The sequence below is a fragment of the Pyxicephalus adspersus genome, chromosome 1, assembly GCF_032062135.1.
Source record: "Pyxicephalus adspersus chromosome 1, UCB_Pads_2.0, whole genome shotgun sequence".
NCBI classification, from domain to species: domain Eukaryota; kingdom Metazoa; phylum Chordata; class Amphibia; order Anura; family Pyxicephalidae; genus Pyxicephalus; species Pyxicephalus adspersus.
This window is the reverse complement of record NC_092858.1, coordinates 68,414,886-68,439,982: the sequence shown is the minus strand read 5'-3', so window position 1 is coordinate 68,439,982 and position 25,097 is coordinate 68,414,886. Positions and strand designations below refer to the sequence as shown.

Sequence of the window (25,097 nt, the reverse complement as noted above, 5' to 3'; positions counted from 1 at the left end):
CATGTATGTAATTGGTTAGAAATGGATAATCCCTTTATTTAATATTGCAACATGAGAAGTATTAACAATACACACTCAGAAATCCAGGAAAGGTAAACAAATACATTCGGGTATAGTCAGTCTGGCGAGACTCTGCCCTACATGTAAAGTAATGCAGACCAAGGTAAGTCTGTATGTAGACTTAGATTTTTCCCTCGCTAAAAAAAACGAGCAGTAAGTTGTATAAATATGAGGTCAGCCTAAATAGCACAGTGTGTGTTGTCAGAGATGTTCACTCCCTGCTATTTCCGCATCACTTCTGCTCATGTGCCTTGAGTATGGTAACTCAATAAAATAAAACAAAAGTATTGACACAATGCTTAGGGAAGACTTTGGATTGTCTATTTAAAATGTTTACTCAATATGCAATTAATATTCTTCATTTAAGTGCACTTTCACAAGCTTATATTTTCTTTAGGGTACAACAAATGATCTAGCTTTTTTTTTTTTCTGACAACCCACCATCTACCACAGACATTTTGGCTGAAAATGCACTTATCAGTAAACACATTGAAATAAAAAGTTTAAAACAGCGCTAGGTTCTACCCCCCCCCCCCCCTTTTTTCACAGAACCAGATATAGGATATCCTAATGAAACACAGTATACCTTACAAGACGTGAAGACGACAAATTGTGAAATGATTTTTTTGTTATCTTTAATTTGTATACTTTTTGTGCTGTGGCTTAAGGAAAGAGTTTGCAAGGCTGTAGTATAACATTCCAAGTACTCCCTTCCATCTTTATTGACTACATATTTGTCACAGACACTGCGCGGGGCTAGAACAGCAGTAATTGCATCACACTGTTCTCCAAGAATTCAAGTTTTATAAGCAAATTGTATTTAAAAAAAAAAAAAAAAAAAAGCGAAAGAAAAATACATTTCCTGATTTGAGTAGATGCAGGGACATAATGAAAGCATTTCACTGAAAGTTAGTCTGCAAAATGATAGCATACTGAGGATGCTCATAAAGAGTAATCGGTCATCAATGACTCAAGTAGGCTCAAATTCTATCAGTACTAAACACGAGCAAAAGTGATTTAACCCTTAAAATAAATATTCAGGAAAACCTCTCTGTACATACATGTGAAAGATTGTACAACACTTTCACTCTAGGAGCAGGGAAAAGAAAAGACTTTGTTCGTATAAGCAGCAGAGATCTGCTGTTCCAGCCCATTGTCCCAGCAGAGAAGGGAGGTGCACAAACAGTTGACTACATGTAGCTCACTATCTTATGGCCTTTGTCAAGAGGGAAAACATACCAACTGTTTTCCTTTTTATTAAGCTTTCTTTTCCTTTTCATTTTACAGCATGCCAAATCCTTTGGCATAAGTGATAGCCTTTAGTAATCTCTCTTTCAGCTTCTCTTTGCTTGAGTACTCCGGAAGTAATAGGACATTAAAGCATGTGTGAGACGTCGGTAACCTGTAGAAGACAAATAAAGTGATTACAATGCACAATGATTAATAATATGCTATATCAAATAGGGGACACATGAATCCAAATTAGAATGTTCAGTAAAAGACAAATTTAATCCAAATTTAATTAAAGTGGACCAAGCAGAGATAATGAAAGCGATTGTTTCTGGTTCTAAAATATATTGTCTCAGTATGTCAGTCACAGGTTCACTGTGGGCAGGTTTACTTTAAGAGCCACTTTTTTTGGCTGAAGTTGCCCTCAAATGGAGAAAAAAGGGAAAGGAAGGAACAGTTGGCGCTGACAGTGGTTTCTAAAGTCCTATGTGACAGTATCGAGCCAACGCCAGAATCACAAAGTTCTACAAAAGTACCAGGTATACTCTTTGAAGTTATCTCAGAGAAAAGAAAACAGGGATAATATGTGATGGGATGAGGGAAAGGGAGCATTAAAGTGCACCTGTTGCTTTGCATTACATTTACAAAGCACAGGATTGATTTGAAACTACTGTAGCTATTTTTTTTAACATGTGTATGTCATTCATTTTTACAGGTAGTCTCCGAGTTACATACGAGATAGGGACTGTAGGTTTGTTCTTAAGTTGAATTTGTTTGCAAGTCGGAACAGGTACATTATTTTAATAAATGCAATTAGGAAAGATGTTTGTCTCAACATATTATTAGGCAGTGTGGTGTCAGTTACTGTATAAAATCACAAACAATGCAAAAAAAAAAAAAAAAAAAATTCATGAAGCCCCAGACATTCTGGAACAAGCTGTTCTTTGATATGCAAAAAGAAAACAGCTGCAGTTTGTCTTTGTCATTAAAGAGTTACAAGATGTTACAGTTCAGCTCTTAGGATCACCCACAACTTCAGCTGTGTTTAGCAAAAGATTTCTTCTGCAAGTTATGCAAACTGCCCCTCCCCCCATGAAGCCTCCATCCTGCACACAAGCGAGCAGGGAAGTCCCATTCATATCTAGGTGGCGTCCATATGTCGGATGTCCCTTACTCGAAGACTACCTGTACAACATAGTTACACGAACAGGTTACAAGAGAAAATCCTTTGAAAAGGATATAAAACACTTTTAGTTTGACCGAAAATCGGGCTTTTAGAATCCTAGCAAATATTTATGCAAGTTTGCTTTGAGAACATGTATAAATGCCTATTTTCACCTACACAAAGTTTTAATGTATACATATATATCCAAACCTTTGTATTAGTTTAGAATACAGTAAGGAAAGGGTAACTACCATTAGTGTTTTCCCCAGCCACATTTAGCCAGGTGCACCAGCCAGCACTTTTTAGTAACCTTCCTGGCTGTTTTTGGGTAGTTACTGAAAAGCTAGGTCACAATACAGGGGCTGCCACCCACCTCCAACTTCTTCCCACCAAGCATAAAAATTTCTGGGGAGATTACTGTAAAATATATATTTTTTCTGGTCTGCGTTTTTTCACTTTCTGTCTCAACAAAGTTGGGATCCAACATATAGATTCAACAAAGTGTGGGGAAAAGTTGTCGTTGGAACAGAAGTCCCCTATTGAAAGGTTTCCCCACATCTTTTGTTCTTGTGACTACTGTCAAATGTTAGGTTTCCTATTACTTTCTGACACAGTGACAATGATCACCTAGACAATAAAAGAGACTGATCAACCTAGCTGGGGTACAGACAGCAATATTACCTTGAAAGTGAACAAAAGTATTAAACATGGCATTATCAGGGTTAAAAAGCTCTAATTATTGTACCCTCACTTAGCTTACCTGTCAGTGTCTGGGCCATTTTTGGCTATTATCATCTTTAGTTTACCTAGACCTCCCACAGGAGCTCTGTCTGTGCCTGTTGTAAACTGCAAAAACAATCTTTTCTGCTCTTCGGTAAATGAATTTACTATTTCCCAGAATTCTCTGAAAGAATGAAAAAAATGCCACTTCATTCCAAATACATATATGAAAAGTAAGGACATTAAAATATGAAAAAGTATATAAAAAAAGTAACATTCATTATATTGTCTTGGGATTATTCATCCTGGATAATGTCCATGCCATCAGGGAAGAAAAAATACATTAATGGTTAGGCCAAGTCATTCAGTATATTCCAGTACTTAGCAAACCTCATTTTTGAACAATGTTGTTGAACCTAGACCTGACCAACTGAAGCAACCCCAGATCATAACTGTGGAACCCTTGGTCAAATACTTCAACATCAAGATTGGAGTGTAAAGCAATTATTAGATATAACTGTTAAAAGATCTATATTATGTATATTATAAATACTTTCAGATGATTTAATGGAAAGCCTAGGTAGAGTCCTAGAGTCTTATGGTCCGAAAAATACGGTAAGTGAAAAAGCAGAAATTCCTGCTTTATTCAATTGTTCATGATTAAAAATAAGCAACTGAGCAATGTAAACAGGCTACTGATCAAGTTTTATGCAGTATTAATAATATTGTAAGCTTTTTTTTTTTTACCTTTAACATAATGAAATATGAACATTACAATAAATTACAACCTTTGCTAGCCCATAGCCAATGCAAAGCCTGGAATTATGGTGTGGATATTCTTTGGTTCACAATGATAATGCTTGAAATCATATCTATGGGTAACAACTCCACTTCCCGCTTTTTGCAGTATCAAAGACCTTTACTCACCGAATAATTTGAGATTCTCTTGTGTAGCCCCCATCATATTCTGTTGTTTCTTTAAGTGCCTGGAAATCTAAGTTCTGTCAAGAAAACATTCAGTAAATAGTAACTTGCACATGAATTAGGAAGTAAAGAGCAATAGGAGACCACTGAAAGAAAAATTAACAGCTTACCCTACTTCCACAGATGAGAAGCTCTATCTCCTCAGGTCTGAACAAATACTTTAATGGGGACTCATTGGTGACCATGTGAAACCCCCTTCTGAAGGCCTTAAACTGTTTTTCTACAGATTTGTTTAAAGTATATTCTGCATAGAGACTAACAAACTCCTGGAAAAGGCAACAAACATAAAAATACAGTTTATACATTTTATATAGGCATCTAGGATATTTATCTGCACCAGAAGTGATTAAGAGTTTGTATGCACTCTAAGCACTATGCAGCAATACAAGTTTCCAAATTATGGCACAGAAGCACATTGAAGATTGCACATTATGGTACTGTGCAGTAAAACAAACCATACCTAGGATATATACATCAAATGAAATACAATAAACAGGTATAGTGTGCCTTTAACTGCCCTTTTAAAAAAGACTAGTATATTTTCTAGAAATGACATACCTTTCGGTTTTCATTTGTAATGGGAATTTTATCTCCATCTTCCTTCAAGTCATGCATTAAAGGATTCCCAAAAAGATCGGTTTGTGATATTTGAAACGTTATCATCATGTCATCCTCAACACTGCCTTCATACTCCAACAATTCCTTTAAACTTTGGTACAGAACCTGTAACACAAAAGAACATATAATGCATGAAACAGTGGCTTTAGGACCAATTCAGACCCAAGGTGAACCACAGCATTCTGCTACAGGCTCAACCACAGTCCCAACCTCTCCTATTCAAATGGAACCATTCTTTGCATGTGGCTGTAGTACATTGTTGTGCGCTTCCAGAAAGCGACAAGTTGCTTTTGCAGGAATTGCACGGTGGCCACCTGCAAATACATCTCTTGTGGTGCACTTTGCCACTCTACATTTAACCTAATGCATCTTGCACTCTAAATACCTATGAAGACAAGACATTGTTGTTCAGTTACACATAATAAATCCTAAGTGTTCTCTCTTCATACTTACTGGCTCAGTGGAATGAAAGTATGAGAAGTTTTTATTCATGGATTTTGTAAATGCTTTTGGATCAAACTTACAGGATGAGAGTCTGACAGATCACGAAAGGTTCCTTTTTTTCCCATCAATTTCCGATACACAACCATTGGAAAATGCACATCTAGAATGCAGTTGTTGTAAATCGCCAAGCCCAAAACAATTCCAATGAGGGTAAACTGTCCTTCAGTCTCGAATGAAGATGGGTTAAACCAAAAAAGTTTTGTGGACTCATCATAGGTAAACATGCCTGCAGAAAAAAAAAGAGGTATTACCATAGTATACAAGGAATTAAAGAGGAACTAAACCCAAAAGTGCCTAAACCCTAAAACAAAAAAAAATTCACTCACCTTTAATCCCGCAGGGCAGTCCGATCCATCAGGAGGTCTCTTCCATTGGGTTCCGCGTCGTCCCGACATCCATCTGCGAGCTGGAGCGCCACCATCTTTTTCAGGGTTCTTCTTCCTACGTCACCAGACCCAGGCGCAAGATCAGGTGAGGTAAGTTAGGGAAAAAAAACTTACCAATCTCACTGCACATGTGTGAGATCAGCCATTTTTTTTTCCACCACGAAAGGGTTCTTCTGCGTATGCCCAGGATGCTCGGGCATGCGAAGAAGGAGCACCCAAGATGTCAGGCATCCCGGGAGGCTTTGCACTACCATTCATTAGGGGGCGGTGCTGCACCCTTTTAAAAAAAAAAAACAAAAAAAAAAAAAAAACTAATCTAAAGGAATTTTTACCTTACATAAATGGGTTGTCTACCTTTTTACGTAAAGTGAAAATTCTGAGTTTATGTATGCTTTAAGTACTTTAGCAACAATTTACAGTGTATAAATAGTTGTTTTCTATTGAAATAGTTATCTTAGGGGGCAGTGCTGTCCCTAAAAAAAAAAAAAAAAAGTGTTGCACTTGAACAAGTATGCAGAGAAGGGCTTCTAGCCCCTCCCTGATATGTAAACTTATTGTAGTAATTTAGAAAGTATCAATATAACATTACAGCTATGGCAGTCCCTATGGTTCTACACTATAAACCTACAAGTTATAAAAACAAATGGCCAGGGAAGTTAAACTCCCTAAGCATATAAATTTTCACTACGTCATTTGTTTTACAGGGCATGTTGTTGTAGACATCCAGTATGGGTTAGATACAAGGGATAGAATCATGTTGTCCTTCACTGTACCTCATTCAAGTACCAGAAAATAAAGTTGGCAATATAAAAAAAGTTTGACAATTTCAGTAGCTGGAATGGCAAGTTTACAAAAACCAGGCCTGAACAAATCCCAGAAGGCAGAAAATAGACCTAAAACTAAAAGGCTACTGGCAGCTATCTTCTGGGAAATATTCTCACAAAAGAGGAATTGTCATAGGGCCTAGTCCCCGAGATTCTAATTCTCTGTATTCTGTGCTCTTATGCAAAGGGAAATTATTACCATAAAACACAGACTGCGACTCTTATTTTCTTAAATTTCCCCATGTTTTATCTCCTTAAACATGCAGTTGGTGAAAATAAAACATACAATGTGCCAAAAATATGGCAAACTGACACTTAAGGCTCTAAACTCCAAAGGCATTGTTAGCCCAAACTACTTCTAAGTTAAGGGATCACAAAGACAGCCCTGTGCTAATTTTTCTCCCCCATCCTCAACTTCCTAGCCTTTGCTGGAACACAGAAACAGAGCATAGGACATCGTCTTAAAAAAAAAAAAAAATCTTTTTTCTGTTCCAATTTAATTAATTTATTGTTAGGGTTTACATGCACTTTAATCATAGATATATGGAACACGTCTCAGAAAAAAAGCTACACAAAAAGTTATCAAGATATCAAAAAAAATAAAAAAAAACAACATTAGAGATTTACTTACCTATATCAGGGTTAAATATTTCCTCCACAACCAGTTGAAAAAACTCTTTGGAAACTCCTCCTTCATCCACCCCCTGCTCTCCCTCAAACTCCACATAAAGCTGCTTCTTTAGGTCTGCAGGGTTTTCCATAGCAATCATTTCTAGCTAAAAAGAAAAACAGAACAAACAAGTCAGTGCCACAGCTCTATTAAAAAATTTGAACATTTCTTGAACACTTTATTTGGATATAATCAGATTCTACTAGCCAAATATCTCTAGCCTTATCTGCCCTCTGATGTAGTTAGAATGTGAAATCTCTTTATCCTTGTATCTCATAGTAGAAAAAGGCAAAATGATTAGTTTATATATTTTGAAGAAAGAAAACACAAACATATACATAAACACTCAACAGCTGCTTTAAAAAATACACCCCTGTGTTCAACTACATACAGAGGTGGAACAAAGTAAATATATTTCTAATGAGGTTATTAACATGAAATTTACACCAGATGTCAGTACCAACCCAGGTAACAAACAGGTCTGTAAATTACCTTATGTGTAAAAAAGAAGAATGGCACAGGGAATCAAAAATGTATTGGAATACTTAGTAGAAAAGCCTTTGTTGGTAATGACAGCTTCAAGACGCCTCCTGTATGAAGAAACCAGTCACATGCTTCGCTCAGGTGTGATTTTGGCTCATTTTCCACACAAAGTGTCTTCACATCTTGACGGTTCCAGGAGCCTCTTCTATAAACTAATTCAGTCCTCTCCATAGATTTTTAATTGGCTCCAAGTCAGGTTATTGACTGGGCCATTCTAGCAACTTTTGTTTTCTTTCTCCAAAACCAACTGAGAGCTTCATTGGTTTTGTGTTTGGGATTGTTGTCTTGCTGAAATGTCCACCTTCGTTTTATCTTCAGCATCCTGGTAGATAACAGCAGATTCTTATCAATAATGTCCCAGTACATTTTTCCATTCATCTTTCTTTTAATTATATGAAGTCTGCCAGTACTATATGTTGAAAAACAGCCTCACACCATGATGTTACGATCCTTAAATTTTACTGTCCGTATGGTGTTTTTCGTGATGTGCAGAGCCATTTCTCCTCCAAACATGGTGAGTGCAATGACATCCAAGGAGTTCAAATTTGGTTTCATTTGACCATAGTATATTCTACCCAATATCTCACTGGCTCATCCAAATGTTATGCAACAAACTTTAAACAAGCTTACACATGCTTTTTCTTCAGCAGTGGAGTCTTGCATGGTGGGTGTGCATAGAGGTTATGTTGGTTGAGTGCATTACTTATTGTTTTCTATGAAACAACTGTATCTGCCAATTCCAGGTCTTTCTGAAGCTCTGCACGAGTGATCCTTGGCTCCTCGACAACTCTCCTGATTATTATTTTGACTACTCGGAAATCTTTCAAGGAGCACCTAACCATTGAGGTGTTCAATACCTATTTACCCTGCTATAGCCAAACCAATCACAATGCTAAAAATCAATGCATTTAGGGATATAGACATAGTCAAGACAACAACTAAAGTTTATACAGAGCATCAGAATGAGGATGAGAGGGGATGAAAATGACTTTGAACATGGCATAGTTGTGGGTGCCAGGTGGACCGCTCTGCATATTTCAGATACTGCTAACCTGAGAGTTTCAGGCAGTACTATTGCTGGGGTTTACAGGTTTATTAGAGTACAGTATATTTAAATGCCACAGCCTACCTTAGAGTTGTTGCTAACCATCCCTTTATGACCATAGTAGTACTTATTTCTGGATAGCAACTTTTAGTAGGATAATGTACCAAGTTACAAAGCTCAAATCATGCCAAACTGGTTTCTGCCAAAACCTCAGCAACTGTGTGATGCTAATTTATCAGTATGGAGAAGCAACTTGTTATAGACATAAAAATACACACAAATTCATAGTAGAGTAGTTATAATACTTAGAGCGTTAGAACTACAACTAGTAAAAATGATACATTTATTGAATCCCCCATATTTTTTTTTTTTTTTTTTGAAGAAAAGCATATTATGTGACTTCAGAACTGAAACAAAAAGGCTGTACAGTTTAAAGAGCATTCAATGTTTTGTGTATCCGGTCAAATGTTTACTATGTCATTCTAACCTGAAAAACTTGCCTCAGTCAATGTAAATGTTGAAACGTTCTAATGCAAAATGTCATACTTGTGGTCAACAAATCAGGAGTACCAGGTTTACTAAAATACTGTGAATACATACCCGTTTCTTCAGTATTTCAGTGGCTGGTCAGATGACTGAGGCATTGCTCCCTCACTGCCAATGAGAAACCAATGTCTTGATCAGACAGCCAATTAGGGAGAGACTTGTGTAAATGGTTGAATAATTCACAGTTCTGCCCTGAGCTGCATGTTAATCCTGATGTTGTTGAGTTTTTACTAGGAAAGAAATCCCAAGTGTAACACTGAACTAAAAAACAAGAATTGCATACACCTATTGGGCAAAGACATTGCCTAAGGGGTTCGAGCAATCTTTAAGGAGAGAAATTGAAGGGTTTTTTTTGCATCATTTGACACTCCCTAACATTCACTTGTCCTGATTAAAATCTTTCAGTTTCCTTAAACTGAAATACAGAGACACAAAAAAGGGTATAATATTGCCCACAAACATCAAGGATACCCAATATTTAGTTTTATCTGGGTAACAATTTAATTTCCAGGAGGCTCCGTCAGACACCACTGACAGTCTTACCCAGGAGGCACCACAACGTTATACCATTCTGTCAAGTGTTCCCAGAATGAACCACACGGGAAATACACTGTGAATAGGCCACTAATGTAGGTGGTGTTAAAAAAAAACATGGACGGCTTTATAATACAGCACTTGCCAAAGAGCATGTATATATATATATGGTACCCAAAACACACCACTTCAAAATGCTGAAGGAAGCATAAATCATAGATGCAATTTTACTTAATTTTTATACTGTGGCTTCATATTTAGCCCTCAACTGGCCACTACCAAATATATTTTTCAATTGTAACATTAAAACATCAAAGGCGCCATTTAACAAAAACTGCATCGACCAAAGCACAAAGGGCAGAAACACTTAGCAACCAGTGGTGGCATCAGATAGCACCCTGGGCAGGAATGCCTAATGATGTACAGGACATTTTCAGACATGGTAAGAGCTTCTCTCAATTTACATGAAAAAATATTCAGTTGAACCTTATATCCTAGTAGCTACAACATTTTAGATTTTTTAAAGTGTTTTATTATTCGAAATACTTGAACTGGGTTGTCTAGAGGTGGTCAAATGATACAAAATCTATCACTTCTATTTATGGTAAAGAAAAACATACACAATTGCAAAATATTAATAGTATTGTTTGGGTGTAATGTGGTGCCTGAAAAATTAAATCTAAATGTGAAATTAACCACAAGGCTCAAATTTCTAATTATCTCATGTAACATGATACTTGCTTGCAAGTTATTATTTGACAGTACAGAATGTACAGTAGTAGAAAGAGGAATACTCGTTTGGCTTTGTGATTGCTCAGCCGGGGTATTATATCCCAGGGTGAAAATCACAATCATAGGAGTGTTTAAAGTGGAACTAAATCTGTGATGAGCATCTGTTATAAACAGCAAGTATGCACAGCATACTTGGCGATTATGGCACATACTTAGCCTGCAGCAATGACAGGTCCAGGACCTGTCATCTCTGCACCCATGAAAGGCGCCATCTTCACCACTGGCTCTAAGGCAGATTTCTGTGGAGACAGGAGTTACATTATCCCTGATGGCTGCCTCCATGTACGGTGCCCCCATATACAGAGCCAAGCTTTAGGCTATATGGTGCATGTGGAGTGTAGTTTAGAGCATAAACAAAAAGACACCAAGAGCAAGGAGTTATTTGACAAAAATAAAATTGCATGTCTGTCATATAGTACCACCTCCTGGTGTTTTTTTGTTGATTTCATTTACTGCCATCTTAATTTACTCCCACTTTTCAATGAGCACACAGACACTTTATAAGTCAAACGAAAGTAAAGAGTTTTTAGAAGTGAGTTTGTCATACATACCCTTACTAGAGCATCATCAATGATGTGATCTCGTCTGACTTTCAGTCTTAAGTATGGATTGAGTTGTTGTCCTTGTACTAGACTGTAAAGTACTGTGATTCGTCGTTCACTATACATGCGGATTCTGTTGTCATAGTATAGGCCCAGATTCTTTGTTACAGCATTCAGGATGAAAGGACATGTCATAAATGAGAACTTATTTTCAGTTTCTACTTTAAAGAAAGTATAGTCTTTGTCCATTTCAAGAACATCATTTAGTGGTTCATTAACAAATTCTTCAAAAGGGATAAGAGGTTTTCTGCAATCGATAGTTTTCACACCGAGTTCTGTTTCAAGGGGGTCCACTCGGGGTCCTTTCTTATTTCTTCGCTCCTCACCCAGCAGTTCTTGGAGGGTCAACTCACTGGATTCTGGGATGGGTTCTTCATCTTCTTCTTCATTGTGATCTGTCTCAATCTCACCCCCTACTACATTTGCATAGTAAACCATTTTCAGGCATTTTGTGGCGGCCACAATGGCATCATCATCATTCACTAAATTTCGGCTGTTGAACTCATTACTTATAACTTTGTATGTTATCAGCTGCTGAAATGTTTCCATCATGCGGCGAATCTGTTCAGCGCTGTATTTTGACCAAAGTCGAATAAGTTTTGCTTGTGCTGCCAAAGGCAATTTGCTCATTGCTTTGCAGAACAGCGGTAGAGCCATTTCCAAGTATTCTGGGCTATGGAGATTACAATTCTCCATTACTATAATGAACAAATTGAGATAATTCGGGTCACGAGAATATACATTATGATAAGTTAAGTCACATTCCACATTGGGAGACAGGTAGACAAGTGCATTAAGAAAGGCAGTTTCTATTTTCTCATTAGAAAGTAACCTGTGATAGACCCGTCTTACTGCTTCAATGTCAAGAGACACTTCCTCTGGACCTAATTTCGGTATGTTGTTATCTCCTTGGGCACCGTCACTTAACCTGGAGGAAGAAGCTGCAGAGTCGTCTTCCATAGCAGCAGCAGATGAAGCAGCTTTCTCTTTTTCATCTTCATCTTTGTCTTCATCCTTTTCCTGCAAGGATTTAAGCTCCTCCTTCGTATGTTGCTTTGCTTTTCGGAAACTCTGAACCAAGGCTTCAGCACTAGAAAACACTCTCCCAATTACTCGGATCAGAGGAGAGTAATCCTCTCTTTCTCGACATAACTCAAGGATCTCATACACCTTTTCTTCAGACAAAAAAGTCACATCTAAAAAGGAGAACAAAAAAATGTATTTTTAAAAACACTCCAAAGATATCAATTCCAAACTGAAAGACATTCAACATTGTATTCAAACATAAAATGATTGGGATTTCAAAAAATGCAAAACTGTCCTACAATGGCTGGACAACATGGCAAAATGGGTAATATAGGGACCCTTGTTTTGTGTAATCTTCATGAAAAAGCTGCTTGTACTGCTGTCCACTTCCCTAATGTGAGATCTGCTGTACAAGGAGTTCAAGAGAATAAAACCAACTTCTTGTTTTAAAATGATAAATTATGTATTTAAAGTGAAACTGCTTAAGATTTGTGCTTTAGGCCGGCGGTTATTGCAGAAAGGGATAGGTGATATCCCTTCTACAGGAGCTGCTCTTACCTGCCTGATCCCCGCCCAGCCGTCACCTTTTGCTAAGGTGTGCATGCACAGCTCAGTGTTGGCTGCCAGGTAAAGCCAGCAATCCTGGCTATCCTCATGGCTGCCAGGAATAAATTAACTCATTATGTCATTCCGGCACAGCCAATCAGCATGGAAAGTGAAAAGGAAAGATGGCGGCATCTGGAAATGGAAAGAGGATAGTCAAAAAATCACTGGCTCAGTTCATCTTTAAAACTTCTGATCTGCTTTTTGCTTCCTTTATATTTATGTAAAGATCCACTTTAAACATTGGAAAAGCACATCAGCAATTTATTTAACATAAATAAGACTAGCTGGGCAATGCTAACTTTTGTGGGGTTTCCCACAAACAAGGTAAACGTCCCAAAAGAACTCCTCATGCAGCAAATTTCAATTTGCAATGGGGAAATGTTGTAATATTCCTAAACTCTTCTAAGCAATAGGGGGGGGGACTTCATTTTAAGTGACAACTATAGATACAAATAGATATTTGATGTACACAGAGAAGCCCATTTAAAAGCATAAGAAAACAGCCACAAATAATAGACATCACCTGTCATTGTGCTAGTGAGACATCTGTAATACAAGCAACAGGATAAATGATTATAATGGTTTTACCTTTGAAGTCATCCCTGGGTTGCACTTCCTTCTTGTTCATCTTTCTCTCTGTGCACGAGTTGTTATGGGCACTTTTGGAGTTGTTCTCTAGATAAGATGAGCTGGTTCCTTTCTTAGAGGGATGAGGATCACAGAGTTTTGCATTAACCTTATATAAGTCGAGTGCCTTAATGGCTGCTGTATTGTTATCCATACGGAGAAAAGTAGGACAGGAAGCACAAAACTCATTCGTGCAGGAATCATTTCCACAACCCTCAGTTAACTGGTGGTAGTAGCGTTCTATTAGATGCTTTGCAGCTGCTCGCTTCCTGTAGCAAACATTCAAACAGGCATGTGGATTAGTACAGCTTTCATAAAACAAAGCTCATTCACATATTAGTAACGCAAGTTAGTGAGACATAACACTTTTTAAACCTTCAAAATCAATAAATAAAAATATATAAAAAATAAATATGAATAAATAAAACAAAGAAAACTTTCCAGGTTTTTATATCAGCTGGTAAATATAAACTATAACAAATAAGCACAACAGTACCAGTGAACATTAAACATTTAATGATATTATATATACATAGCAGATCTCCAGGCAAATATAAAAAATTACCTTAAAATATATCTGTCAAAAATATAGTAAGAATAGTTCTGAAGAAGCTAGAATTGAATACATTCTGCCTTTATATTGTCTTTGAACTCTCATTTCATGGATCAGTTTGTGAACGTTTGGATTTAAACAATTATTATACTCTCCAAATGTATTACAGAGAACTCCCAATAAGTGTGTAATGAGCTGATCTACTAAAATACAATGTAAATCATTTACACTCACAGGAACAAGAACAGCCAACTTGGAATCATCTCTTGGCAGACTGACCAAGTATTAGAAATGAACATTTTATTTACAGCTTTTTAATTTGTCCAATTACTTTTGAGCCCCTGAAATGAAGTGATTGTGTAAAAAAAGGCTTTAGTTCCTCACATTTTTATGCAATCTTTTTGTGCAACCCACTGAATTAAAGCCGAAAGTCTGGGTGCATTCTGACCACTGAGCTAGCTCTACAATGTACTACAAGAAGACTAATGTGTGGAATTGTTTATTTTGAAGTTATTGTTGGAACAATATTTAGCTTTTCACTTAGGATAGAGATATTTAATGCAGATGTCAAAAAGGGTGTTCTCAATAAGCATTTCAACATTTGTCAAAGGCCCCGAATTGTCAGACAATATAAAGAAAAAGAAATGGTATTCTTATTGTATGTCATTTGTACACAATCAGCAACACAAATACAGGCAAAGTTTACTCTTCAAAGTTTGCTGTTCCTTTTATTTCTAAACCTTCATTAGATCTTTGTATTCTATTAGAGATAGAGTAGAGAGTAGTAGAGAAGTATCTGCAGGCATTTTCCTCTGTACTGTAATACATGCGGCATGCATGTCGCAAACAGGGAATATCTGTGACAACAAAAACCTTCAAAATAACATGTATGTGTGTGTTTCCCTATGGTTATAGATTTCTTTATAGGAAAAGGATGCTAGACTACCATCGTACTATATTTCTCTGCAAAATGTTGTTCTCTACAAGGAAACATTCCACTGCACTTCACAGATATGTCAGGAATAGAGCAGAAAAGGCTTCATTATGCTCAATGCTTGTCCAAATATCTATATTGGTCTATATTGGTCAGTTCAACCTAACATTTTGAAAAAGGAGCCATGACTAAATTAAAATACGGCTTTTTATGTTTTTTAGGAATTTGTATATTTCAGTCCAACAGAAAGGTGAAACGTCCCAGTAATGAGGATCTGGCACACTAACATTCTAATTTTATTACAACTTTTCTGTTCAATCATAGGAAAACAATATAAACACACATTTCTCATCTCTAGTCAATTTGTATGTATATTTATGTTTTAACACCACAGAAACCTTTTACTTAAAAAAGATTTCAACAAGACAAGTATTTTTTCTAATTTTAAGTTTGGAACTTAAACTCAGATTCATGTGGCAAACATATTTGAAAAATAATTCTTTAAAACTATACACATACAAGAATCCATTACTACAGAATAAATACTGAAATCACCAATATTACACTTGTTATCACATGTCTTGCATTCTAATATGTGTTACAACACTCAAAGTGGACCTTGCACTAAAAGCAAGGTCAGATTATTAAAGCAGATCCTCAAACCAATGCCTAAACCTTGCAAAAAATACCTGTGCTAAAAGGTAGAAAAAATATATTTACCTTTTCTCTGGGTTCTCTCCACAGTGCCTGGGCATGAATATGTGGTCAATGTGTATGGTGAAATCTTGTGAACAATGAGAATCCCCAATATAACATAACACTGCTGTACAATTCGTGTATGTTTTTCTTTTCAATACTTGGGATACTCCGTGTTCCCAGGAGCTCACTTGTGAAACCATCTTTTTCAAAATGAAAGCAGATTGATTGAGGGTTCAATGAAATAAGTCAGTACTTTTAGTGCAAGGCCCACTTTAGGAAAATGGTCCCAAACAACCGTGCAAGCATGTATGGCAGAACTTCTAAACTGTTAGCAGAGACTACATTTTATTAAATTCAAAAATAACAACTACTACAAGTCAGCAACATATGGGCAATTCCTAAAAAATCCTAATAAAACCTAAGATTTGTACTTACAGTTATATACATTACACTCTGCATGCAGAGCAATTTTGAAGTTTGCATTCTTTAGTATATTTAAATGGAGGACACAGGACTAGATTTGAATTCTAAGTGCAACTGTGGGCAGTCACATAGCAAACACATTGCTAAGCTGGCTTTAAAGAGTACATTTGAAACGTCCACAGATATGCAGAGCATGGACTAAAGCCAACAGTTGCTTCTATAAATACACAGACTAAAGGATCACGTGCTTGTTCACTTCAGTTTTTGACTTTTCAAGATGCCCCATCCTCACCACTGCAATCTGTAGGACATTCATGCCTGCTTGAAGCACACAACATGCAATGAAGAAAAACATGCACATGAAGAAAGGTTGTACATAATAGAGTGCTGAAGATATCAAAGAACCATCCAACATTTTAACTTCCAGTACATCATGAAGCTTAACATATAAAATTCTGTACCTCAAAAAAGTCAATGCAATTATTTTAATATAGGTTTTTGTAAGAAATGTTTCAGTAAAAACAAGATATGGGATGTGGAACAATAAAAGACATGCAGCATCTGTCTATAAAATAAGGATCAAGAGAGAAGTGCTGATAAATAGAAAGATCATTCAAAAATCAATGTAGCTATGCCTACAATTTCAGGAAGCCTCTTTGTTACATTGCTTAGGTCACATAAAGCTGCTCTGATTTCATATGGATTCCTAGTTCCCTAAGAAAGAATAATGAATATTCATGGTTTATGGAAAGTGTGCAGCAAGATTTTACTCCCTATTCTGTCACCAGACTGGTAATCCATATTTTTTTCTGATGAAACAGCAATCCTATTCGTAGATAAAAAAAGACAAACCTATATATACAGTATAGGCCCACTTGTAGTACTCTAAAGAAAGAATATGAAAACATTTAGAGATAGAAATCATGCAGTTACACAAATATAATCTGATTCTGATTTATTACGGTTAGGATTGTAATAGACAAGTGTACACAGTATTGCTTATTATAGGAACTATGATTTAAATGCAGTTCAGCTAAGGCCAATATCAAATCTCACCATTTTCTGTGCATTGTATTTCACCATGGCTGGATTGGTGAAAAGATTATCACAGGCCATTGTAGTAAAGAAATGTAAATATGGGCAGCTCTTTCAGCATCAACTGTTCTTTTTGAAAAGTAAAAGGTCCAACTATGATCACTTTAACACAGGACATTTTAGGGGCAAATGTAAACTTTCAACCCCCTTTCTTATTATGAAAACTGCTGAATTAAAACATCTACCAACAAATATTTCTATGGTAGGTATGAAACTACTAAACAAAACTGTTGACTGTTCATTGTTATCCTGGTTATCCTGATAAATTTATTGCTGCACATTTAATTTTGTGCTGTGCATTTCTTCCAGATTTGTAATCCAGGGTTAAACTTTGCCTTTGTAAAGGAGCTTTCTGTAACAAATACCAGTTGTTGCTTCTTTCTATATCTTTGTGCAGGGTGGCTGGTCTTGTATCTGCCCAGCTCCCGTAGTGGATAGGCCTGCTGGTCAGCCCTCACAGTTCCGCTTTTTAAATAAACTATATGCAGCACAGTGATTATGTCACTGCTAATTTTACAAGGTAATATCAGATTTTACAATTGCACACAAAGTGTATTTACATCCTTTGCGGATATTGAGGAATTTATTTTTAAAGGTTCTTCTTGTTTTTTTTGTATTTTGTCTCAGCCTTCTTTTCTGGGCAAGAGATTTTTAGAATAATAAATGTTCTCCAAGCACAAAAGAAGGCACAGAATACCAAAACCTAGCACCCTTCTCACCATGCCCCAGCCTGGGCAGCAGCCTGAAGCATCAGTTACATTTAGGGTAAGACATCAAGCATACATCTATGGTGTAAACAGGATGTCAAGTTAAAAAATTAACTTGATTCAGTTCTTTGAGAAATGCTTGCATGATTGACCATTTAAACATTTGTGTTATCGGTGATTCTAGTCTCTAAATTCTAAGTCCTTGTGCCTCTCAGACAACAATGATCTGTTTGGCTATCTGTAAGGTCCCACTAGTCAGCAATGTAAGCGGAATTCTTTTTACTGACCACCTCACTAATGTACTGTGAGCTGTGGGTATAGTAATTATAGTGGGGGTTCCCTGAAGACCTGAAAGTTATTTCAATGGTTTCCCCATGTTATGAAGTTTGGGAAACACTGGAAATGGTGTAAAGCTAGTGATACCAGTGATATGTAGAACTGTAACATATCACTGACTCACAACAATAAAGTAGCTATATTAGCCATACAGCCAGGAAACTAGCATTCTTTGAAGGAGAAAACACTAGTAATTTGTGTGTTTCTCCCAACATTTTTTTTTTTATCAGTGTGGTTAAGTCAATGGTCTGTAAAAAAAAAAAAAAAAAAAAAAAAAAAAGTGAATAAGGTCACGTCAGCTCATACTTATCTCACTACAACAGGAAAGACACATTACAAGTTCTTAAACTCTGATCTGACAGGCACGGTCTTCTTGTAAGAAATTTGTGTTGGCTATTGGGAGCAATACCATTTTTACCACTATATAAAGTTTATAGCCAGGAAAGTATAGCCCGACATGTCTCATTATGGCAAGGTTATCCTATACTTTAAATGGCAGTGTCAGGTGATATTGGGTAGGAATGGCTGCAATACAGAACCAGCAGTGTCAGCATCTTGTAGGCTGGGTTACTTTGTAACAAAAAGTAGCAGTCAACAACAAGTCTGTACCAAACAACCTGCATTCTTTGCTTTTTAAGAATTTGTTTCCTACATTTGATGCAGAAAAGGTATGAAAAAGGTGGACATATTTAGGTTCTATTTTCTGGCTATGTTTTGCCCATTCTTATTTTCACTCATCATACTTTCAGATTTGTTAAAATAATTAATTCCTGAAACAGTAAAAAAAAGTACAAGTAAGGATACTTACATTCGGCTATTTTCAAGGTTTTCTGAATTAGGATCTCCTGGTGATCTGTAAAATAAACATCAGTGCTTATTCAGCAGCTGACTGGATACCTTGCCATGATATTTGTAGTTTCAACATTTATAATTTTTATATATTTCAGGGGAGGGGGGGCACCAACAGACACACACAAGGGAAAGTGAGCACAACAGTGGCGGTACCTACCAGTGAGGTTATGACATGTCGGTATAACAACGCATTACAACAGGAAAGTCACCACCTCTCCAACCAGGGGAACACTATGTTTTAAACAAGCATGTATTTTATTTCTTCAGGAATGATTGGCATAACCTTTTTTTATACATATATAGGGCTCTAGTAAATCATTCTAACAGTATAATACCATGTAACAATTTTAGACAAAAACATTGATTCATTTACAAACATGGCAACAGGCTTTTGCTTTTATGCGACTTCATTATTAAGTGATCAGGATTTTGTCTAGCATGCAGAGTGCATAACTCCCCGCAGTTATAGTGGTGATGTGATCTACAAAAGTCACTGTGTCTGACCAATATACAACCACTGTACGTTTGTATAAAGGTGGGGTGAACAGCATGATCCAACTCTTACTGTGTGAGAGCTCAGCAACAAAAAACACATTATTGGAAGGACAGTGAAGTCCACCATACCTGAAGTGGCATTCCTGTGTTATTGAGAAATCTAAATGATAGCATGGGTTGGGAAAAACTAAACAAGCACTAATGGCACTGAAACATCCAGCGCCTAAATGTATAAACACCCAACATTGGCTAAAATGTTCACCGCAAATGTAATAAAGGTCACTAAAACACAGGACACTGCTGCCTGAAAATTGCACACCAACAAAAGGGAGCCTAAATGCACCTGACATCTTGCCAACTAAGGCTATGTGGGGTAGTTGTTGTTGGAAATGATTATTTGTGATTTTTTCCAGTAACATGAAAAATTTGTACAAGTATGCAGCCTAAGCTTATTTATGGTCGTCCGTCAGAGTATATGGCTCTGCTACTGATAGCCTTAATCCAGCCTGCCACTCTCGGTCAGAACACTGCACCCAGCGTACACACATACATTGCACATGGTTCTCTACAGGCGTATATTACAAACATTATACCCCCTGGTCTACGCCATAAAGCACTAAATTCAGCCATCCGCTTACTGGTGGACCTTTTTATATTCTTCAAGCTGTCATGTGTTAAGAGTCCAATAATAAATCACCAGCCAGAGAAGTAACAAAGCAAGCACAAGTGTCAAACATTAAAATTCAACAATGAGGGGGGAAAAAAATATATCAAGATCACTAGTGAACAAATCTAGTTTAACCATAAGATAAGCATGGTAAACATTGTAGTTAGGAGGAGAGTATATTGGGAAGTGAACTATAATGTAAAACACAAGTGTGTTGTCGACACCAAACAAAACTTAACATTTGCATTCCTCCAAAGTAAACTGACACAGAGGTTACATGGCAGAGACTCCACACTTTCTACCAAACCTGACAGAAGATGTCCTACACTAAGGGCTTGACCACTGACCGGCAGAGACCACAAGAGGATGAAGCACTACTCTGATCACTAAGAAAGAGTAAGAATGATACAACAAGCATTTCCTAGAAAATAAGTTTCCATATTTCAATATATGGGTCTCTAGAAAATGGAAAGTAACGCTAAACCTATTTACTTGGTTCATTACTCTGTCAGTGATGGGAAAAGGATTTGTACTTTTGAGAACTTGCCAGAATTCCTTATTTCTAACCTGTCGTGGTTCAGTAGCTCAAATAGCACCAGAATAAGAGACCAGATGTATTTTGCGAAAGGAGAGGCCAGCAATGACATCCTATAAAATTCTCTAATGACAGGTGCATTTTAGGGTTAAAAAAAGAAAAAGCAAATCACTGACAAACAGAATTTATATGAGTTCTATGTTCTTGTTTCTCTAACATTTCGTCATCAGGGCTTGTTCACACATAGTCAGCAGATTAACACTTGCCCTTAGTGTAAGGCAAACCATGGGACCCTGAGAAAATAAACTGAAATCAATACACATAGTTAACAACATGGTGCTGTAGTGCAGCATGTCTAATTACAATCTGTACTCTGTTCAATTTAAATGGTGCCAGGCACATGCTTTATAGATCACTAAATACCATTTTACACACTCCAATAAAAATCATTAGCTCAATGAGTTAAAGTAACTCTATGCTCAAAAATGAAAAACTCGTCAGACACATTGCAGTTTTTCATAAGTTTGGCTACCCTTGGCTGAGAAGACTAAGCAAGAGTCTGTGGCTACTCCTAGTAGCACAGCATTATGTGTAAATGAACCTAAAAAAAAACATTATTAGTTTGAAAGAAGTGTTTTACTGCTATTTAGTGACCAACATTTCAAGGCAACATGATGGCACCTTATCACTGAATATTTCCAGAAGTCTGGAACACCCTAGAAGTATATCTGAGAAAATTATTAAACGTCAACTAACACCAATCACAGTACTTAAGGTTCTCATAGCAAAGTGCATGGAGCTCCCTGTAGGTACCTGCAATCCAATACCCACAATTTCACCTAGTTCACAAAATAACAACAAGGATTATGGGGTAGGAAAAGTCTGGTAATAACAGGATTGCTTGGATCCTTCAAAAGCAAAAAAAACACAATTCTACCTATTACAGCTGAGACACAGGTTGTCGTTAAAGGACTAATTTGATGGTAGTCTTGTCCTTCTAAAAAAAAAGGATATAAAACACTAACAATGAACTGCTCATATATCTTTGGCTCTGTTAAATATATTATTAAAGAGGTTAAAATATTTATTTAAAATAATATTTAGTTAAGGACAATATCAGGGGGAGGGGTGGGAGTGAACTTGTACAATTTAGGAAAGGGACAACTCTGCATGGCTGACACCAATGCTGTGTATTCAGCTCACAAAAAGACTAAGGAGTAATATAAATGACAGTGATCACATTGTAATAAAATAGAAAACTTTTAGAAGGATACGTTTCCTGAAAAAATAAATACATAGCGGATAAGATATTGGTACTGGGCACTTTCTCAAATTTATTATGTATTTTTCAAAAAGTTAATACGATAGATTGTGATGCCTGGCGACAGGATCACTTTATATCCATATATCTGGTTCCAGGGAAGACTCTCTCTTTTGCTTATTGGGCCAAAGCTTTTCAGTTTAAATAAGTCCTAAAATAAATATAAAACAGAATTCAGGGGTGAGCTTGTATTTTCATGCTTCATATTAAACCTTCACTGAATGAAATATATTGGCTCCAATCTTCAATTCTCCTTGCTGTCTGAAGTGTTCCTCTTAAAATAATATAAATCCAAAGTAAAATTAGATTTTTACATCTACTTCAATGGATCAGCGTTACAGCCAAACAACTGGCACTTCCTTTTAGAGTGTAAGCTCCCAAGCAGAGTTCTCGTCTATTTGCTGAATGTTTTTATCCATACTGTTACTATTACTCGATGTGACATTTATATTTCTTACCACCTCTGTACTAGTCACCCATCTTTTTGTTTCTTACGTTCTATACCACCATAAACAGTTATAAAGATTTTCTGAAGAGGACAAAAACAGCAGCCCATTTCAGTCTAAGCAGATCCATAAACATGGATGAAATTTGGATTTGACATTATCTGAATGTACTAGGTACCACAACCTGAACTATGACAATCCTGGCAGAACTATCAACTGGATGGCTAGAGCATGTCCAATCTGCACAATCTGACTGTCAAACACTCGGGCAGTATTGGGTCATGTAAAGATCTCTCCTAGAAACAGACAAACCACCAACATCTGGACCTTTACAAATTCCAGCCACCAGAAAGCTATTCCTCAATAATAAACAAACATTCACTTCTAAGGGAAACATCAAATATTTGTATGGCGCAAGCAAGCCCTAAGATAGCTATGGCTGCCTTTACCCGAGGAACATTTATGTTGAGATCATTAAAGAAAAAACACCCTAACATACAGAAGTTAGAAATAAACATGGCAATAGAGAACAATAAGGATAGGGGCGGAGAGGAGTAAGCGGGCTGCCAGAAAAAATGCTGGAGTTCAGCAATAGGAAAAAGTCAGTGGCTTGCATTGCTTTGAATTCAGCGGCAACATGGTGACATTGGCTGACAACCAGACAAATACTTCAATAAACCCATCAAAGGAGAAGCCTGCAGTAAATGAAGTTAGCAAATTTAACTAAATGATTCTAGAAAATAGTGGTGCAGGTAATGTCACTTCACCACAAGTTGCCAACAATTTAGCATTTTTTCTTCAATGTATGTTAAACCCATCTCCAGCCATTTGTTATCCAGGAAGCCACTAAATTCTCTGTCAGATTTCAATTGACCCGTTTCCCTATTGTGATTCCTTCAGTAACCTGTCAGAACAGGACACAAAAGGGACACAAACACATTTAGGTACTGAAGGGAAGGTTAGAATTTCAAGCAATGTTTGCCGTTCCATGCTCTCTTGATCCGGTGACATATACTCTACCTGTTTTTGCCATGAACAGTTGGGATAAAAAAAATTGACAGCAATGTTAACTTTTCTCTACGTTATTGAAAACTAAACTAAAAAGTTCAGCTCAGATCATGAAATAAAGGGACTTCTTCACTGCTCTCAAGTGCTAAAGCTATCAGAAGAATCTTTAGCATCCAATCCTTCTATGTCCAGAGGCCTGATCACTAATATGTCCTGTGCTTCCCTCCGGCTCAAACATCACAACAGACACAGCAGGCGATACTTCGGCAAAGACTGGTGAAACGGAAGATGGTACAAGTTAAATAAAAGAGCTTGTCTATATAGATTTTTTTTTTTTTTTTAGCAAAAGAGCGATTTTAAGGAAATACTTAGCTCTGACAGATTAGTTGTAATGGATACTGGCTACTTCAACACATCACCTATTTGGGACAAAGTGACAATTTGCATACCTCTTCCCCCCACCAACCATTGCCAGCACTCCCCTACAACTCCCTCTTCTGCTTCTGTTGGTGCTATCGGGTATAGGGAGCATGCTATCTAGCAGCCTGGGCTCCTGCAGGGAGTGACATCACCATACCGCTAATAATAATACCGGGGAAGTAGGGGCACGCTGACATAATGGGTTTAGTGGGTTGGGACGCCCCTTTGCTGTGAATAGGTAAGGAGGCCACATCTCTTTAAACTATACAACTCATGTTCCTCCAATATCAGTCACTAATGTACACAGATCAGCACAGACATGTGCACACCCAGACACACGGTACATATACGCCGGATTTCATAGCAGCCGATGAGAAATCATCTATAAGTCACCATGCTTGTAGGAACAATTCCACCATGATTAGCTAAATGATATCTGCCAAGTCCTAATGGTCATTTCCTATGGCGCCTTCTCCTGACAGTGACAACTCTGGGATTTAGTATTCAGAAGCCTACACATGAGTGTCACATTACCACTGATCATTACATTGAGGATGAATGTGGGGTGATTGTGTGATGTGAGCTCAGGCCTGCTCCCCCCTATACAGGGCACTGGCTGACCTGTGTGCACCGGGGCTGAGTTCCGGGCTGCTGCTGCTGCTGCTGCTGTGTGTCCTGTCCTCGGGCACCGGGACTCCCTCTGTCGCCTGCTGCCGCCGCCTCTGGTCCGGGGAACTCATGCGAGAACCCGGCACAACCCAGCAGCCTCACAACTAGTCCAGCACAGTAGGCCCCCGGGCCATACACACATGCAGGCTGCACTGATCGCCTAGATGAATGAGTGCGGCACCGGGCAGCTCTCTAACCGGAGGTGTCACACTGACAGCAGCCTAGGTGGGGTGTCGCAGGCTACACTGAGCTGTGCAAGGCGTCACAGGGTGTTAAACGGGAGGAAAACGAGAGCTAGCCGCTTCTTTCTGTTCTTGTCTTGTCACCCCGAGCCCAGCTCCGCCATCTTGCTACAAGACTCGGACCTCGGGCAGCGCAAACTAGGAGGACCGACGGGGAGGGCGGGGGTATCCCAGCGTGCACTGCGCCACAAAACCATAGACTTCTGCCCGCTA

The 25,097-nt window shown here is 37.6% G+C and overlaps 1 protein-coding gene across 2 annotated transcripts; it reads right to left on the bottom strand.

The window, feature by feature from the left end:
- Nucleotides 1-8: 8 nt before the first annotated feature.
- UBE3A (ubiquitin protein ligase E3A) lies at nucleotides 9-25,097 on the bottom strand. 2 transcript variants are annotated; one of them, XM_072413020.1, is made up of 11 exons: nucleotides 24,595-25,097; nucleotides 19,038-19,082; nucleotides 13,444-13,751; nucleotides 11,173-12,419; nucleotides 7,123-7,267; nucleotides 5,302-5,507; nucleotides 4,718-4,882; nucleotides 4,270-4,425; nucleotides 4,103-4,176; nucleotides 3,216-3,359; nucleotides 9-1,462 (listed from the first exon to the last, which is right to left on the bottom strand). In XM_072413020.1, the coding sequence occupies exons 1-11, from the start codon at nucleotides 24,711-24,713 to the stop codon at nucleotides 1,342-1,344; spliced, it is 2,730 nt and encodes a 909-aa protein (XP_072269121.1). In that variant the 5' UTR covers nucleotides 24,714-25,097; the 3' UTR covers nucleotides 9-1,341. The 2 variants fall into 2 exon arrangements, with proteins under 2 accessions (XP_072269121.1, XP_072269127.1); XM_072413026.1 differs by lacking the exon at nucleotides 24,595-25,097 and adding an exon at nucleotides 19,239-24,544.

Excerpts from the sequence above, each read along its gene's own strand:
- UBE3A (XM_072413020.1), bottom strand. The coding sequence starts at position 24,713 with ATGAGTTCCCCGGACCAGAGGCGGCGGCAGCAGGCGACAGAGGGAGTC. Across the intron at positions 4,883-5,301 it reads ATCTGTCAGACTCTCATCCT|GTTCTGTACCAAAGTTTAAA; the intron begins GTAAGTTTGATC and ends TTTGTGTTACAG. Across the intron at positions 1,463-3,215 it reads AATGGCCCAGACACTGACAG|GTTACCGACGTCTCACACAT; the intron begins GTAAGCTAAGTG and ends TGTCTTCTACAG.